At 53.6% G+C, this 15,218-nt stretch overlaps 1 protein-coding gene across 1 annotated transcript; it reads left to right on the top strand.

Annotated features, from left to right (window-relative positions):
* The first annotated feature begins 3,740 nt into the window (after positions 1-3,740).
* On the top strand, positions 3,741-10,669 carry SP7 (Sp7 transcription factor). The gene is made up of 3 exons (XM_049881561.1): positions 3,741-3,868; positions 4,290-4,358; positions 9,395-10,669. The coding sequence occupies exons 2-3, from the start codon at positions 4,338-4,340 to the stop codon at positions 10,667-10,669; spliced, it is 1,296 nt and encodes a 431-aa protein (XP_049737518.1). The 5' UTR covers positions 3,741-3,868; positions 4,290-4,337.
* The last annotated feature ends 4,549 nt before the right edge of the window (positions 10,670-15,218 follow it).

Below are 15,218 nucleotides of genomic sequence, written 5' to 3'. Positions count from 1 at the left end.
AGCAGTTTCTCTTCTGTCCTATAGGGTCGCTATGAGTCAGAATCAACTCGACAGCAATAGGTTTGGATTTGGTTTTTATTCTTTGTGCAAGGAACCCTGGTGGCACAGTGCTTAAGAGCTCAGCTGCTAACCAAAAGGTCCGTGGTGGTTCAAACCCACCAGCTTCTCCGTGAGAGAAAGATGTGCACTCTGCTTCTGTAAAGATTGTGGTTAGGTGCCATAGAGTCAGTTCCAACTCATAGCTACCCTATGTACAACAGAACGAAACACTGCCCAGTCCTGCGCCATGCTACGCTTGAGCTCATCGTTGCAGCTACTCTGTCAATTCATCTTGTTGAGGGTCCAGGCCCGCCCACCTGTAAAGATTACAGCCTTGGAAACCTGATGGGGCAGTTCTACTCTATCCTATAAGTTTGCTGTGAGTCGGATTAGACTTAAGAACAAGGGTTTTGGTTTTGGATTTTTTATTCATTGTTGGTTGGTGATTCTCTCTAGGTAGCCAAACCTTCTACGGTAATAGCAAAGGGAAGGGTTAAGAGTCCCTTTGAATTAGCAATATCAGAGTGTGTCTAGCCCAGGAGAGTAAGCAGAGGGTAGTCAGGGTGGAAAGAGATAGCTTTCTGAGGAATAGGGGAATAGAGGTCTCTCACTCTCCCCAGCTTGCATGCTCTCTCCATTCCCACTATTCTTTCCCAAAAGATCCAAGGCCACTAGAGAGAACTGAAGCAGATTCCAGATTCAACCCTCTGTAACCTAGAAATCCCACTCTGATTTTTCTAGGGGAGGGAGGGAAGGGAGCGGTCCCTTGTGGTTCAGCTCAGTCCTGGGGTTGGGAGATCAGAAAAGCACCATCCCACCCCTTCCTTCAGGGCTATCCATCTCTGGGAGCTCAGCGTCTGGGTGGCCATGGGTGGAGGCTGAGGGGCCCCCAGGGTGGTGGGGGGTGGTGGATAGAAACCAGATGCCTAGGGGGTTTATACTGGAAGGACCAGAGCCGCAGCCTCAACCCGCCCCTGCCACATGGCGCCTCTGCCTGGGCTGCCCCACCCCCTGGGAGCCTGGGCAGGAGTTCTGTGAGGGTGGAAGCAGGTCCTTGGTCAGGGTTTCCAGTTGCTGCCCCCAGCCCCTGAGGGTACTGGGAAGGGCATGATGGGCTGGACCCAAGAGTACCAGGGGCTTGGCCAGGCTGCAGGACTATCTTGAAAAAGAGCATAGAAGTCAGAAGCCAGGGTCCTAAGGGTAGCAAGCCTAAGGAAGGCCGCCAGAGGATTCAGGCAGCCTCCCCACCTGATTTGGCATAGGCCTTTGGGCAGCGGGTTCTGTGCCCAGGGACTATATTACTGGGATTGATATCAGGGCCCCTGACTCACACTGACCTGCTCCTCCTCTCCCTTCCCTAGCATTCTGGGATTTGAACACTTCTGCCCCTTCCCTGGTAGGATTACAGACTAAAGCCCAGAGTGGAGCGGAAAAAGTTGACCCTCTCTCCCTCAATCTCCTCTCCCCCAGTGCTGTCCTTTCTTTCATCCTCTCTCTTTTTCCCTGTCAGTCTCCTTCCCTCTTCCCCGTTCTAACTGGAGCCGCAACTCTTTCTCTCACCCGCCATCTCTTCTCTAGATTCTAAACTTTGCTCCTCTGCCTCAGTTTTCTGTCTGATCTGACTGGTCTCAGATTTTTCTGTTGGGGGTGCAGTAATTTCTTCAAAGCTTCCCACTCTTCCCAACTTCTGAGTCGGGGACCCCAGAGGTCCATCTGGCACCTCACGCTCAGGTTTCTCCCCCACCAGGGGGAGACTGTGAGGCCACTGGGACACCCCACCACTGGCACTTCCTCTTGGGCAGACGGGTGGGGTGGCCCTTGTAATCATGGGACACAATTATGTGCTATTTATACCCCATCCCCGCCCCCCACCTGCCAGGCTGCTTAACCCTCCACCTCCTCCAGACCTGGCCATGCCTCCAGCTATTTTCCCTGTCCTTCTAACCCATTGTCTCCTCATCTTTGTTCCTCTGGGCTGCTTCTTTTTAGGTTTTTCTCCTCTCTCTTTATAAAGCCACGTCTCTGGTGATCTGTTTCCTCTTCCCTCTCTCTTTCCTATGCTCCATACCTTCTCCTCTTGGTTTGTTACAGTTGCTTTGTGTGTCTTTCTGTGTTCCTTCTGTTGCTTCTTTCTCTTTGTCTCCCAGCCACCGTGGTTCCTTAACCCTTTTCCCAAAAGCTGGGTTCACAGGATTCCTTGGAAATCAAATGGGGCTGGAATCCAGAACTCTTGGGTCCTACCCTGAACTATGCTTCTGTCTGCTGTTTAAACTGAGACTGCTGTGTAACTCCCCCTGGACCTCCATCTGTTTCTTCTCCCTCCCCACTTTTTCCTTGAAGAGTTAAGAGAGCAAAGGAAGCATGGAAGTGGGCACTCAGTTGTGGTCAAAAGAGAAAGTGAGGGGACTGTGTTGGCAAGTAAGGAGGATGGGAAAGGACAGGGCTTCATTCCTCTGAGGGGCAGGGCTGGGAGGGGTGAGAGGTGTGTGCTGGGGAATAACTTGTGAAACAACCCCAGCTGGCTGGGCCCCTCTGTGGGAGAGATGCTGGTTCTACCGCTTGCCTACCTAGCCCTTTCTCTCCCATAAGCTTACCCCAGAGCCCAGGTTTCAGTTAATAGATTTTTTGGGTTTCCCTCTCCCAATCTGGTTGAACTTCCTTCTCTTCTTCCCCATTTTGGTGGGAAGTAAAAGTTGGGAAGTCCCGCCTAAGTTCTAACTTCAATTCTTCCTGCTGCAAAGGGAACTGATGTATGGCAAAGAAAAAGGAAATCAGAAGCTCCTTCCCAGGAAAGCATGATCACTCCCGAGAAGATCTATCCACTAAATGATGGCTATCAGATCTGTGGCTAAGAGGGACCTAGGGTTGGTAACCAGCAAGGAATGATAGAGGCTAGGGCATTTCTTTTTTGAGGAGTTGATTCAAAGGGGCTAGGCCAAGGCATGAATGAGTTGATCCAGTTACCTTCTATCCCTGCCCACTCTTACTCCTGCCTGCCTTAAAATTTTCTCGGAATTAAAAGATCCAGGTTCTGCCCCACAAAGTGAGATAGACTAGAATGCTATTTCCCAGAAGTGAAACTGAGGCACTGGGAGGAAGACTTGGGAAAACCCACAAGACTGTGCCAACCCCCACCCATTCACTTCAGGCCTTGCTCTGGAACCTACCTCAGTAACCCTGAGAGTCTGAGCAGTAGAAGCCAACAGCGCACGCGCGCACACACACACGCACACACCCCTACACTGGTCTCCCCATCAAGGGGTGGGTGACTGGAGAAGTAAGCACCTCCGTGGCCAACTTGGGTATGTGTGTGCCTCCAGCCGTGTCACTGTGTTAATTTGTGTGTTAGTTCGTCTGTGTTCATTCATGACCGTGGCTGTACCCGTGTGGGTAGTACTGTGTGTGTGTACGTGTGCATGTATCATCCCTGTGTTTGTCCATGAGTGTGTGTGTCAGTGTGTTCCAGTCTCTCTGTGTGAGTGTCGTCCCCAATCCCCCATCCCCCCCCGGATCTCTAATTAGTGGTTTGGGGTTTGTTCCTTTTCCCTCCTGTTCCTTTCCTCAGCAGCGGTAGCGGCGGAGGCAGCAGCAGCGGCAGCAGCCTCAGCAGCAGCAGCCTCAGCAGCAGCAGCAGCAGCCAAGCACCAGGAAGGACTCTGGAGTCAGAGTAGGATCTTAGAACCGGAGCCTGAGTGGGAACAGGAGTGGAGCTGGCCTGGGACAGGAGCAGATCCTTCCTGGGACCCACAGGCCTTCCCTTGCCTGCACTCTCACTGCCAGACCTCCAGAGAAGAGAGACCCAGGACACCCAGCCCCAGACTCCCGCCAGGTACATGATACCACAGATGCCTATGGGAGTGCTAGGGGTGCGTAGGACACCTGGGTCCACAATTCCTTTAACCTTTCCCCTCTCAGCACCACCTAAGGAAACCCTGACAACTTGCCCATGTTCCTATTCCCCCTGCTGGCCTCCCATCCCTTCCCTGGGTGCCCCTTTTTCTCCTCTCCCTCCCAGATCCCTTCTTGGGGAGCTCAGCAAATGGAGCAGGAAATTTGGACCCTCTGCCTCCCTCTCTCACCCTCCTCATTGGATCCGGAGCCTTCTCCGCTGGGAAAGCTGTAATTAGAGGGTGGATCCCTACAGACAGAGAGCAGCCCCCCCCACCCCCCACCCCCCAGTCCCTTCTAACTTTAGATCTCTTCTCTCCCATTCTCCCATTCTCCCTCCCTCTCCCTCTTTCTCCGGCTAGGCTGTCTCCATCTGCCTGGTTCCTTGGGACCCGTTCCCCAGCCTCAGGATGGCGTCCTCCCTGCTTGAGGTAACTGCCCCTTCCTTTCCCCAGGAAACCAGCAACAATCTTAATGCCTCATCGCTGCCCACCCAACCCCCAACTCACACAGACAGTAGCTGTGGTGCTTGTCACTTCCAGGGGTCCCTCTGATGAGGAGAGAGGAGAGGGTTCAGAGGAAGGGAGAGCAGAGGAAAGAGGAGCAGAGGATAGGAGAAGGGGGAGGAGACAGTAGACCAGGGATCAGAGAACAATCAAACGCAGGTGAAGGGCGAGGGTAAGTCAGAAGGCATGGACCCTAGTGTCAACCAAACAGTCCAACTCTGAGGAGTGAAAAAGGAATGGAGAAAGAAGGGAGAAGAGATGGAGAGTGGGGAGAGAGGGGTGAGAGATAGATGGGTTGGTAGCAGACGGGGCAGAGATAGAGGACAGAGGGGACACGTTGGGTGGGCATGGAGTGACAGCTGGATACAGTTCTTTGGGGGTGCTGTCTGCTGGGACTCCTAGCCTTAGCAACATCTCGTCTGGTCTGTATGTGGCCAGGGGGCTGGGCCTCTGGGCTGGTGTGTGTAGGAGAGGAGGTGGGCTATGAGAGAAGGAAGAAGGGCAGTCCTGTGCATGTGGGGGGGCTGGCCAGGGGAACTGAGCCCAGGCCTGAGAGGGAACCAAAGGGGAGGGACAGGGTCTGAGGCCGCCTGCCCGGCTCACAAATATTTAGCTTTCAGCCAAAGACAAACTCAGCTCTATTTTGGGAGTGGGAGGCTCCAGGGCGGACTGGGCCACTTCCCCTCCAGGCTGGGACCCCAGCATCCCTTGCCTCTGGCACTGGGGATGGAGGGAACTGGGCTACCAGAAGGGTTCAGGGTTTGGATCCTTGAGAAATCACTGACTACCAGAGTTTCTGGGGGTCCCACAGTGCGTAGCTGAAGGAGGCCTGGAGGGCAGCATCCTGCTGGGAATGGGGAACTCCAGTCTGTTTTAATGTCCTGAGTTCTCCCTACTTCTGGGTCGCTGACTATTTATCTGTCTCTATCTCTGTCCTGCTTTCTAGGTCCCCCTGCAGAAATTTGGGGCCAAGAGCCATTCCTGAATGCCAGCTCCCTTCAGTAGCCTTGAAACTTTACCACTCTTTGTCCCCTTTAAAGCTCCCATCCCTGGTTCCCAGTACCCTAGCTCAGGTCCTAGGGGCGATGGGCCAAACAGGAAGCAGACTTAGCCCCCTGTGAGAGAGAGCATGCGTTGAGATGGGATGAAAGTCTTTTAGCGTCTATGTTCACCGGCCTGAGCGTATGCATTAGAGTGTAAACCAATGCACTTGCATGTGGTTGGTTCCCTGAGAGTACAGGTGTGCATGTGTGCAAGCTGTGCTATCTGAGTGTCTGCTACTCTAATGAGGAATGGTGTATTTATAGGGCTGTGAGAGTGAGATTGTGACTGAGTTTGTGGGAATGGCATGCAAGCCAATACGGTGGGTTCCATGCTCTTTTCACTGCTGTGTATTCAGTCAGGGGCCTCCAGGTATTGTACTCTACTCCCAGCAGCAATGGGGGCATATTGCCCACCCTGCCGTCTCCCCAGTGAGCTCTATATTAAGTCATCATTGTAACACTGTGGTCCTGAGGAAGCTAGAGGAATAAAAAAAAAAATGCATGGAAATCCTGGGTCCATCCAGGGCAGGGGCAGTGTCAGTGGGGGTGGGCATCATGCCAGAGTTGCCAACGTGGCACTGGTGCCTGGGGGAGGGGCTGGCCCAGGAACCTGCAGGAAAGACATGGAATGGGGATAGCACTGGGCAAGAGGAGTGTGTGGAGGAAACTGGGTTTGCATGTTCCCTCACTCCCTGTGAGCCAGAGATGCCCCCAACACAAAGATACTCCAGTCCCTCCACCTCTTTCATCTATCTTTTGGTGACCTGGGCCCTTAGCCACTTCTACTACCACCAACAGGAATCCCTCTGCCTGGTATGGGCAGGATCTCTGGCAGTGGGAAGAACTTAGGGTTCAGAAAAGGGAGCAGTTCCTGCTTGATGGGAGTCTCACCTGAGCTGGGCAAGACAGCGAGGAACAGGGAGGAGGGAGAAGTGGGGAGCTGGGTGGGACAGGAGAATTGGGAAGCTGGTAAAACTAAGAAACTTGAGAGGGGGCTGAGAAAGATGAGATCTGAAAACTGGGGCCTTGGGTCCCCAGAGTCCATGGCCCGTCAGCCCTCAGATGTACAGAAAGCCTTTCCAGTGGGAGGTCGGGCTGGGCACCAAGACTCCCCGGAAAGAGGGGATCCCCTTCCTCTACTTCATATCTGGATCTCTTAGCTTCCTATCTTTTCTTTCTCCAGAGACTCCCCCTTCAGTACTTTAAACATTAAAAAAAAAAAAAAAAAATTGTTAATGGGGTGGAGGTGGTGGGGGGAAACAACTGGAAGGCTGGCCTCCTGGGCCCTGGAAAGATAAAACATTTGATCAGGTATGGGAGAGCACACTCGGAATGCTTAACCAGGACCTCCTGCCCAATTCTCAGGCGAGAGCAATCAGCAAGAGAAGAAAACTGAGGCTGTGGTGAAACTTAGCCTGGTGCCCAGCTCTTGGCCTCCACAACAGCCTGAAGGTTGGGTCCAGTGCCTTGCTTCCTCTTCCCTGCCCTCAAGGGTCCTGAGGGCCTCCCTTCCCAGGGCTGGGGTCCCTTGTTAGCCTGGGGCTGGCTGTGTTCTTTCACCCCTCCTTCTCTCCTCAGCTCCCCACAGCTGGGTGGGGTCCCTGGGCTTGGCTGAGGCCCTTGTGGCCACAGTGTGAGGGCCGGGCGGGGGGACCGCGTCGGCGTTTTTAAAAATAAACCGACCGCAGGGAAACCAACGGAGCCGGAGCCGGGCTGGGCTGGGCAGAGGAGGAGGGGGTGGTCAGGGGGAGAAGGAGGGAGGAGTGGCCTGGTCTGGGGGTTTTCTGGGGACTAACACCAGGGTGATTTTCTCTTAGGTAGGAAGTTAGCCTTTTTCCTCTCTCTTCCCTTCCTATTCCCCCCCTTCCCATCTTCTCTGTTTTCCTTAGCTTTCCTGTGCCAGTCTCTTCTGTCACCTCTTCTTCTTTGTTTATTCTGCTTTCCTCTCTCTCTCCCTTTTATCTTTTTTACCTTTCTGCTGTTTTGGGTCCCTCCCATTTCAGTCTTTTAATGCCAGCTTTCTCTCTCTGTTCCCCCATTCCCCCTCCCCATGAGGTTTTTATGTCAGTCCTTTACGCTGCACAGGGACCTTTCCTGGCCATGTCTCTGGGTCTCTGCCTCTCTTATTCGAACTCCATGTTTCTATGTCTTTCTGCTAGGATTTGACTCCTGCCCCATCAGCTACCCTGCCTTAACCCACCCTCTGCCTGGAAGATTAGAGGCTCCAGGGAAACTCTGATTGGGAGGGACCCTAGGGGTTTATTGTGGCCAGATTTGAAGAGGCTTTTGGCATCTCAAATTTAGGAACTCATGGAGCCAGCAGGACCTCAAAGAGAGGTAATGGGGGGGGGGCGGGCAGCAGATTTGCACTTGTGGAGCAGTGCACACACCCCTCACTGCAACCTTAAGACCCCAGACACACCTCCAGGATTGAAATTACACACATGCTCATCCCCAAAGCTAGGGGCCACCAGGGAGGAGCTGGGAATCCTGGATTATTGGGTTCTTTCTCAGCCTCACTGGGAAGGCACCAGGCAAGGCTCCTGGGTGGTGCAAAGGGTTTGCACTTGACTACTAATTGGGAGGTTGGTGATTTGAACCCATGGAAGAAAGTGGCGCTCATGAAAAAAAGGCCTGGCAATTTGCTACTGTAAAGATCACAGCCAAGAAAACCCTATGGAGCTCAGTTCTACTCTGTAACGCATGGGGTCAACATGAGCCAGAATCAACTCAATGGCAACGGGTGTGTTGTTTTTTTTTTTTTTAAACCAGAGAACTGCGCAAGGTCAGCTTTGGGGGGCATACTTTTTGGGGGAATTCTCTATAATGAATGCCTATCTATGCCAGGAGTTCTGGAGGGCATCTCCTCCAGGGAGGTCCTGAGGCTGACCCAGGGAGGGCACCATGAGCTCTTAAGTAGTGTGATCTTGATTGCTCTTTGTCCCACCTCTTGCCTGGTAGCAGCAGCAAAGTTAGAATTAAGACAATACCTTTGTGTTTCTAAGAGACCCTATGCTCCACATATACATACTTTCTCTTGCTCACTGTGCTAGAAGGGTGAAGAAAGACCAACTTTGCGGACTGCATATTAGGGAACACCGAGGTATGGAGGAATGTAACTGTTAACCAGCTGTGAGCCTTGGAGGGGTCTGAGGGCATCAAGCTCTTCCCACCCTCCCAAAGGGGTACCAGCTGGCGCCACAAAGCAGGAGATGCCCACTGCCCGCTTAAAAGACATTCTTGCCTCAGCCACAGTCCTGGTTTGGCGGCAGCCCTGTTCCCTCTCAATGTCCCAGTGTCTCTGCCATTGCCCCAGCGTTCCTGCCAAGAGATTCCTTACCAGGGACATGAGGACTGACCTCAGGGAGACCAGGCCACTGCCTTAATCAGGGGCTGAAGCAGAGACAGGAAGTGGAATATGGCATGAGATCAGAAAGACCTGGAATGGGGGCAAACTCCAGTCCCCTAATAGATTACTTTCACTTCATGCTGCTCTTCAAGCGTCAACTTTCCTCTCCAAGCCCCTGCCCATGACCTCTTCCAGAAGTCGGGATCTCTAATTCTTACCTCACCCAGATACTGCCTCTTTTCCAGCTCTTCTCATAGCTATTTAAGAACAGTCTCCTGTTCCTGGGAGGCCCCGTGCACACCCCTAGTAACCCCACAATGATCTCTGCTTCATGCCTCCTGGAGTGGACTACTGGGTTGCAGAATTGGGCCTCTGCTCTCCTTCCATGACTCCATCCTGACTGTGACCCTGGTCCTCACTGACCCCTCTTACCTCTAATTCCCCTGACTGTCAATTCTTCCCTGGCCCCTCTATTTTGTTCTTCATGTGTCCAAGGCTCAGCCCCAGAGCTTTGCCCTTCATTCTGCATCTCTCCTCTCCCTCTAAGCAGTGCTCCCTTCTCCCCACAGGAGGAAGCTCACTATGGCTCCAGCCCCCTGGCCATGCTGACGGCAGCGTGCAGCAAATTTGGTGGCTCCAGCCCTCTCCGGGACTCAACGACACTGGGCAAAGTAGGAGCAAAGAAGCCATACACTGTGGGCAGTGACCTTTCAGCCCCAAAAACCATGGGGGATGCCTACCCAGCCCCCTTTTCAAGCACCAATGGGCTCCTCTCACCTGCTGGCAGTCCTCCAGCACCCACCTCGGGCTATGCAAATGACTACCCTCCCTTTTCCCATTCATTTCCTGGGCCTACGGGCACACAGGACCCTGGGCTACTAGTGCCCAAAGGGCACAGCTCTTCTGACTGCCTGCCCAGTGTCTACACCTCCCTGGACATGGCACATCCCTATGGCTCCTGGTACAAGGCGGGCATCCATGCAGGCATCTCACCAGGCCCAGGCAATGCTCCCACCCCTTGGTGGGACATGCATCCTGGGGGCAACTGGCTTGGTGGTGGTCAGGGCCAGGGTGATGGGCTGCAAGGGACACTGCCCACAGGCCCTGCTCAGCCTCCACTTAACCCCCAGCTGCCCACCTACCCATCTGACTTTGCCCCCCTTAATCCAGCCCCATACCCAGCTCCCCACCTCCTACAACCAGGGCCTCAGCATGTCCTGCCTCAAGATGTCTATAAACCCAAGGCAGTGGGCAATAGTGGGCAGTTGGAGGGGAGTGGTGGCGCCAAACCCCCGAGGGGTGCAGGCACCGGGGGCAGTGGTGGATATGGGAGCAGTGGGGCGGGGCGCTCCTCTTGTGACTGCCCCAATTGCCAAGAGTTAGAGCGCCTGGGGGCAGCTGCAGCCGGGCTGCGGAAGAAGCCCATCCACAGTTGCCACATTCCCGGTTGCGGCAAAGTGTACGGCAAGGCCTCACACCTGAAGGCCCACTTGCGCTGGCACACGGGTGAGAGGCCCTTCGTCTGCAACTGGCTCTTCTGCGGCAAGAGGTTCACCCGTTCAGATGAGCTGGAGCGCCATGTACGCACTCACACCAGAGAGAAGAAGTTCACCTGCTTGCTCTGCTCTAAGCGCTTTACCCGAAGTGACCACCTGAGCAAACATCAGCGCACCCACGGCGAGCCAGGCCCTGGGCCCCCTCCCAACGGCCCCAAGGAGCTGGGGGAGACCCGCAGCACGGGGGAAGAGGAGGCCAGTCAGACCCCCAGACCTTCCACCTCACCTGCACCCCCAGAGAAAGCCCCTGGAGGCAGCCCTGAGCAGAGCAACCTGCTGGAGATCTGAGCTGGGTGGAGGGTCTCCACCTCAGGGCTGTTCTGCCAGCCTCTCCTGGCTCCTGGGCCACTGCTTGCCCCTCACCCCTTTGTCCCATGCATGCTGCCCCTTGGGGTTTTCTCCATCTCTCTCCTGGTCATTCCGGGCCTGAGTATTCCCTGCACGCTTCCTCATCTCATCTCCTCCCTTCACTATAATCCTGGCTTTCAGCAAACTCTCATCCCAGGCCCTCACCTTGTGCCTGGTTCCTGCACTCTGGCTTCCTAAGCTCTTCCCTCATTCTGGCCCACAGGTTCTCTCTCCCTGTTCTTGCTATACCACTTCACTTTCCTTCCAACTGGGCTCCCAGCTCTTTATCTCTCCATCTCACTAACTCTTTGACATGCATCTCTTCTGCTCTCCAAGCTTATTTATCTCTGTTCCTCAGCTTCTAGGCTTGTCTCCCCAACTTCTTACTCCACTGCTTTCCACTCTCCAGAGCTTTCTTCCTTTCTGTAAACACAATGATAATAATGATGATAATTTATTGCCCCCTGGTGGCCCTTCATTAGGGACCAGGATTAGGGGGACTGGGGTTAGTGACCTGGCAGAAAGCAGGGTGCCAAGATGGGGGCAGACCAGCGGGGATCTGATCCCAAAGATGGGGTGACCCCAGGGTCAGGGAGGCTGCCCCCAGGCCTGTGTATTTAACCCCTATGTACCAAGAATAATGAATAATAATAATAATAATTCTATTTATCTAAGTTATGATGACAGGTCAGGTAGAGTGAACTGGGGAGGGAAAGGGGTCCGTTTCTGCTAAGGCAATTCTAGCCAAATGCATCTCTGTGTAAATGAAGTGTTAGTGGAGATCTTGTTAATAGAATTCCTATAATCAGGGTCTCAGTTAATGACGTTTCTCTTTTAACGGAGTCTCTGCTAGTAGGGTTGGTTAGCTAGATGTATGTTAAAGAGTTAACGGGGATATCTCTCAATTTGGGAATCCCTAGTATCCCCAGCCCCAGCCAGAAGCTGTGAAACCTCAAATCCTATGGAAGGGAGAAGGACTGGAATGTACCCCAGCTCCCTTGACCCCAGAGCAGGTTCTTCCCACTGCTTCTCAGACACCATGACCCCATCAGGCTAATCCCCTGTTGCCATGGTTATGGAGAGTTTGAGGCTACCATTTTAGACATGCTTTCTTGGGAAAACCCACCTAACAGGAGGAGGACATTGATTTGGAGGTGTCTCTCCTGAATGGGTGGGGAAGCTTTCTCTGGGATCAGATTCAAATAGATCAAGCATTTATTGAGTGCCTACTATGAGTAAGGCACTGTATTAGGCCTGGTGCCTAAAAACCATGAGAAGGAAGAAATTATCGAGCTAGGAGGGCATAGGTCCCCAAAGCTGATTTAGGGGTGTGTCCACAGGCCCCCTACCTAGGACTTCTGATGCTCCCAACTCCACCTCCAGTGACTTTTAAAGCCGCTTCGTGCCTTTGAATACTTTTCCTGTGACTTTGGATCCTCCTTTTCCCATCCCTGCTCCCTCAAGCCCCAAGTTAAAGGGTTAAAGCCTCTGGAGCTTGGGGAGTGGGTCATATTGTGAAAGGAAAGGGACCATGCCCTCATGGAGTCTTTTTTAAAAAATTTAATAAATAAAAATCTGATTTGAAATATCGTACTGGTGAGAAAAGGAGAAGACGAATGGCAAAGGGTGGGCTACAGGATTTTTTCCTTAGCAAACTGGGGAGTCCCCGTGGGCATTCCATTGTGCACGTTTGCAATTTATGCCCTCTGTAAAATATTTCGTAGGCCAGGCCCTCCTGCTGAGTTCATCTGACTGCCCGGTGCCCTCTGCGCAGTTGGGAAGGTGGGGGCACAGAGTGGTTTTTTCCTTCTTAAAACACTGCACCAACCGATCTTGCTCGGGGCAGTGACCTGGCCGGAGCGCGGGCACCGGCGTCCGAGCGCGGACTATTGTGTGGTCCCAGCCCCGCTGCGATCCGGCTCCCGGCGGGCGGACCCGGCCTGGCACGTAACCCGCCCCCTGCCCGGGGCCTGCAATCAGTCGTGCCCGACACGGAGTTAGTGGAGGAACAAAAGCCACTCTGTGGCGGCCATCCCTAAGCCACAATAGGGCTTTGTACGGCCCCCGCCCCCCAGGACTCCCCCGCTGGGCTGAGGGGGGCTCACAGGCCGCTCTCCTTCCCACCCCCGGCCTGGGCTCGACGCCGGGCGGCGCCTCGGGTCGGATGGTCCACTTCGCCGGGACCGGAGAGACGCTGGCTTGGCTGGAACGGGTGGGAGGAGGTCTGGGAGTCCGAGAATGCCGGCTAGAATCTCTTCGGTTACTAGTCCCCTCTTTACCCCGCGGCCACTCCCGCCCCGCCCAGGTGTGAAATCTCCTGCCCTCGGGCGGGGCGCGCAGCTTCAAAGTCGCTTTGGAGAAATCCGAGTTCCGAGTTCTTCTTTAGTGGGCTGGGGGCTGTGGAGGAAGGGAAGCTGGGAAAGGGGGTGGGAAGGATAAAAGGCGGGGGTCGCCTTAGAGATGGTCTGAGAGGGAAAGCCCTAAGTGGAACCCTGGGCTCCCGCCCCCACCCGGCAAAGCAGACTCCTCGGGACCCCCCAGGGCCTGGCCCTTTCGCCTCCCGGTCCCCGTCTGTCCGGTGCCAGCTCCTGCCCGCCGCAGCCTCGTGGTCCTCCCCTCCCCGGCCCCTTTCATCTTTCCTAGACTCCACTTGGGGTTTTTCTGGTTTCTGGGAGATAAAAACCGCCTCAAATAGCGGCGGCGCGCTGCCAGGACAAACAGGGCCGGGCGGGCCATGTGCGCTTGGTTACCGGCCCTGGGCCGGGGCGCCCGGCTTTCAGCGGGCCAGGGAAGGGGCGCGGGCCGAGCTCCAAGCACCCAGGCTCTGGCGATGCCTCCGGCCTCCCAAAGTGGGGGCCCTTTTAGAAGTCTGGGTTTCCCGCCCAGGTCGTAGGGAGTGGCCCGGGTGGAGACCGCGGGGAAAGCGCTCTCAGCCCCGCACACTCTTGGTGTCTCCGTGGCCGCCGCGCCCCCTGGTGAAGTTAGTGAGGAGCGCACTAGGCCTGAACTGCGCGCTAGGCCCACTTGCAAATTGTAAAAACCGTTCAGCAAGCGTTAAATAAGCAGTATAGGGGGCGGGGAGGGGAGGTCTTGTGCCAGGCCCGGGTAGGGGTGGGGTGGGTATGAATGTACATCTCTTTTCTCCTTTCCAGTTCACATTACAGGGTGAGAGGCACCTAAGCAGTAATTATAACGTAACCTCTTAAGGCTGAGAATCAAGGCTTCATCGAATGGTGGTAAAAGTTGCAGGCGGGAGTGATTTATTTCTTGGGATGTCTGGGGTTGGATGGTGCCACGATAAAGGTATAAACAAGAACTTTATCAGTGGGTCCTCAGAGCTGTCCATCAATCTGTCAGAATCGTCGAGTCCCTTTCCTTCAAGTCTGCTCATACTCTCTTCTCAACTAGAGCTTTGCTAGCCAGATTCCCCAAACTACCCCGTCTATGGCCTTTAACCTTTCTGTAACTTCCAGGTGACAGTGAACCAATTTGGCAAATTATAGGGGGCTAATGAAAATGGGAGCCCTGGTGGTGCAGTGGTTAGGCGCTAGGGCTGCTAACCAAAAGGTTTGGCAGTTCAAATCCGGCGTCTGCTCCTTGGAAGCCCTGTGGGGCAGTTCTACTCTGTCCTATAGGGTCACTGAGTCGGAATTGACTCAAAGGCAGTATTTTTTTTTTTTAAACTGGGAAATGGTTGGAGCCTTGCTCCTCAAAAGTGTTGTCTGTGCAGTATCACATGTGGGCTTTTTGGAAATGCAGACTCTGAATTCACCCCAGAATCTTCATTTAAAAAAATATTCAGGTGATTCATATGTTCATTAATATTTGAGAAGTACAATATTAGAGGTAACTCACTGGGCCTTCCCTCAGGTGAAGTGCATTTTCAGAGGGGGCTCCTGGAGCCCTTTCTTTCTGACCCAGGAATGACTCTCTTGGTGAGAATGGGGGGGGTGGGGGCAGAAAGGAGGGGTTGACACAGAATCCAAGAAAGCTGGAACTAGAATACCCCTAGCTCTTGGGAGTGGGTACTAAGCCTTACACATTCTGTGTCCCCAGAACATGATCCTTAATATGGTCCTTAACATGCTCATTAACATTTGTTAAAGTAATGAACCAATGCCCAAGGTCACCTAGTTAATGACAGGGTTACGGCTAATCATCTCTGACTTCTGCTGAGCACTTTACAATTTGTATTAAATGGTTTCACTTTCTTTATGTTGTATGTGAAATAATTAGGATACTTTGCAAACAAGGCAACTGAGAGAATTCAGTGCTTCCAAAATCACACAGGTGTAGGAATAAGAGCCCTGTTTCTCCATTAGACTGTAGTTCTAGTTCCATCTTTGGAGTTAGAATAAAACCAACCTTTTACTCTGAAGCCGGAATGCCTCGATTTGGTATTTCTAGTTCCAATCTCTCTGTGCTTCAGTGTCCTCATGGTGATATAATAATAGTACCCACCTCATGAATTGCTGTAAGGATTATATAC

The sequence above is a fragment of the Elephas maximus genome, chromosome 4 (assembly GCF_024166365.1).
Source record: "Elephas maximus indicus isolate mEleMax1 chromosome 4, mEleMax1 primary haplotype, whole genome shotgun sequence".
NCBI classification, from domain to species: Eukaryota; Metazoa; Chordata; class Mammalia; order Proboscidea; family Elephantidae; genus Elephas; species Elephas maximus.
This window is presented reverse-complemented; position numbering and strand designations above follow the sequence as displayed.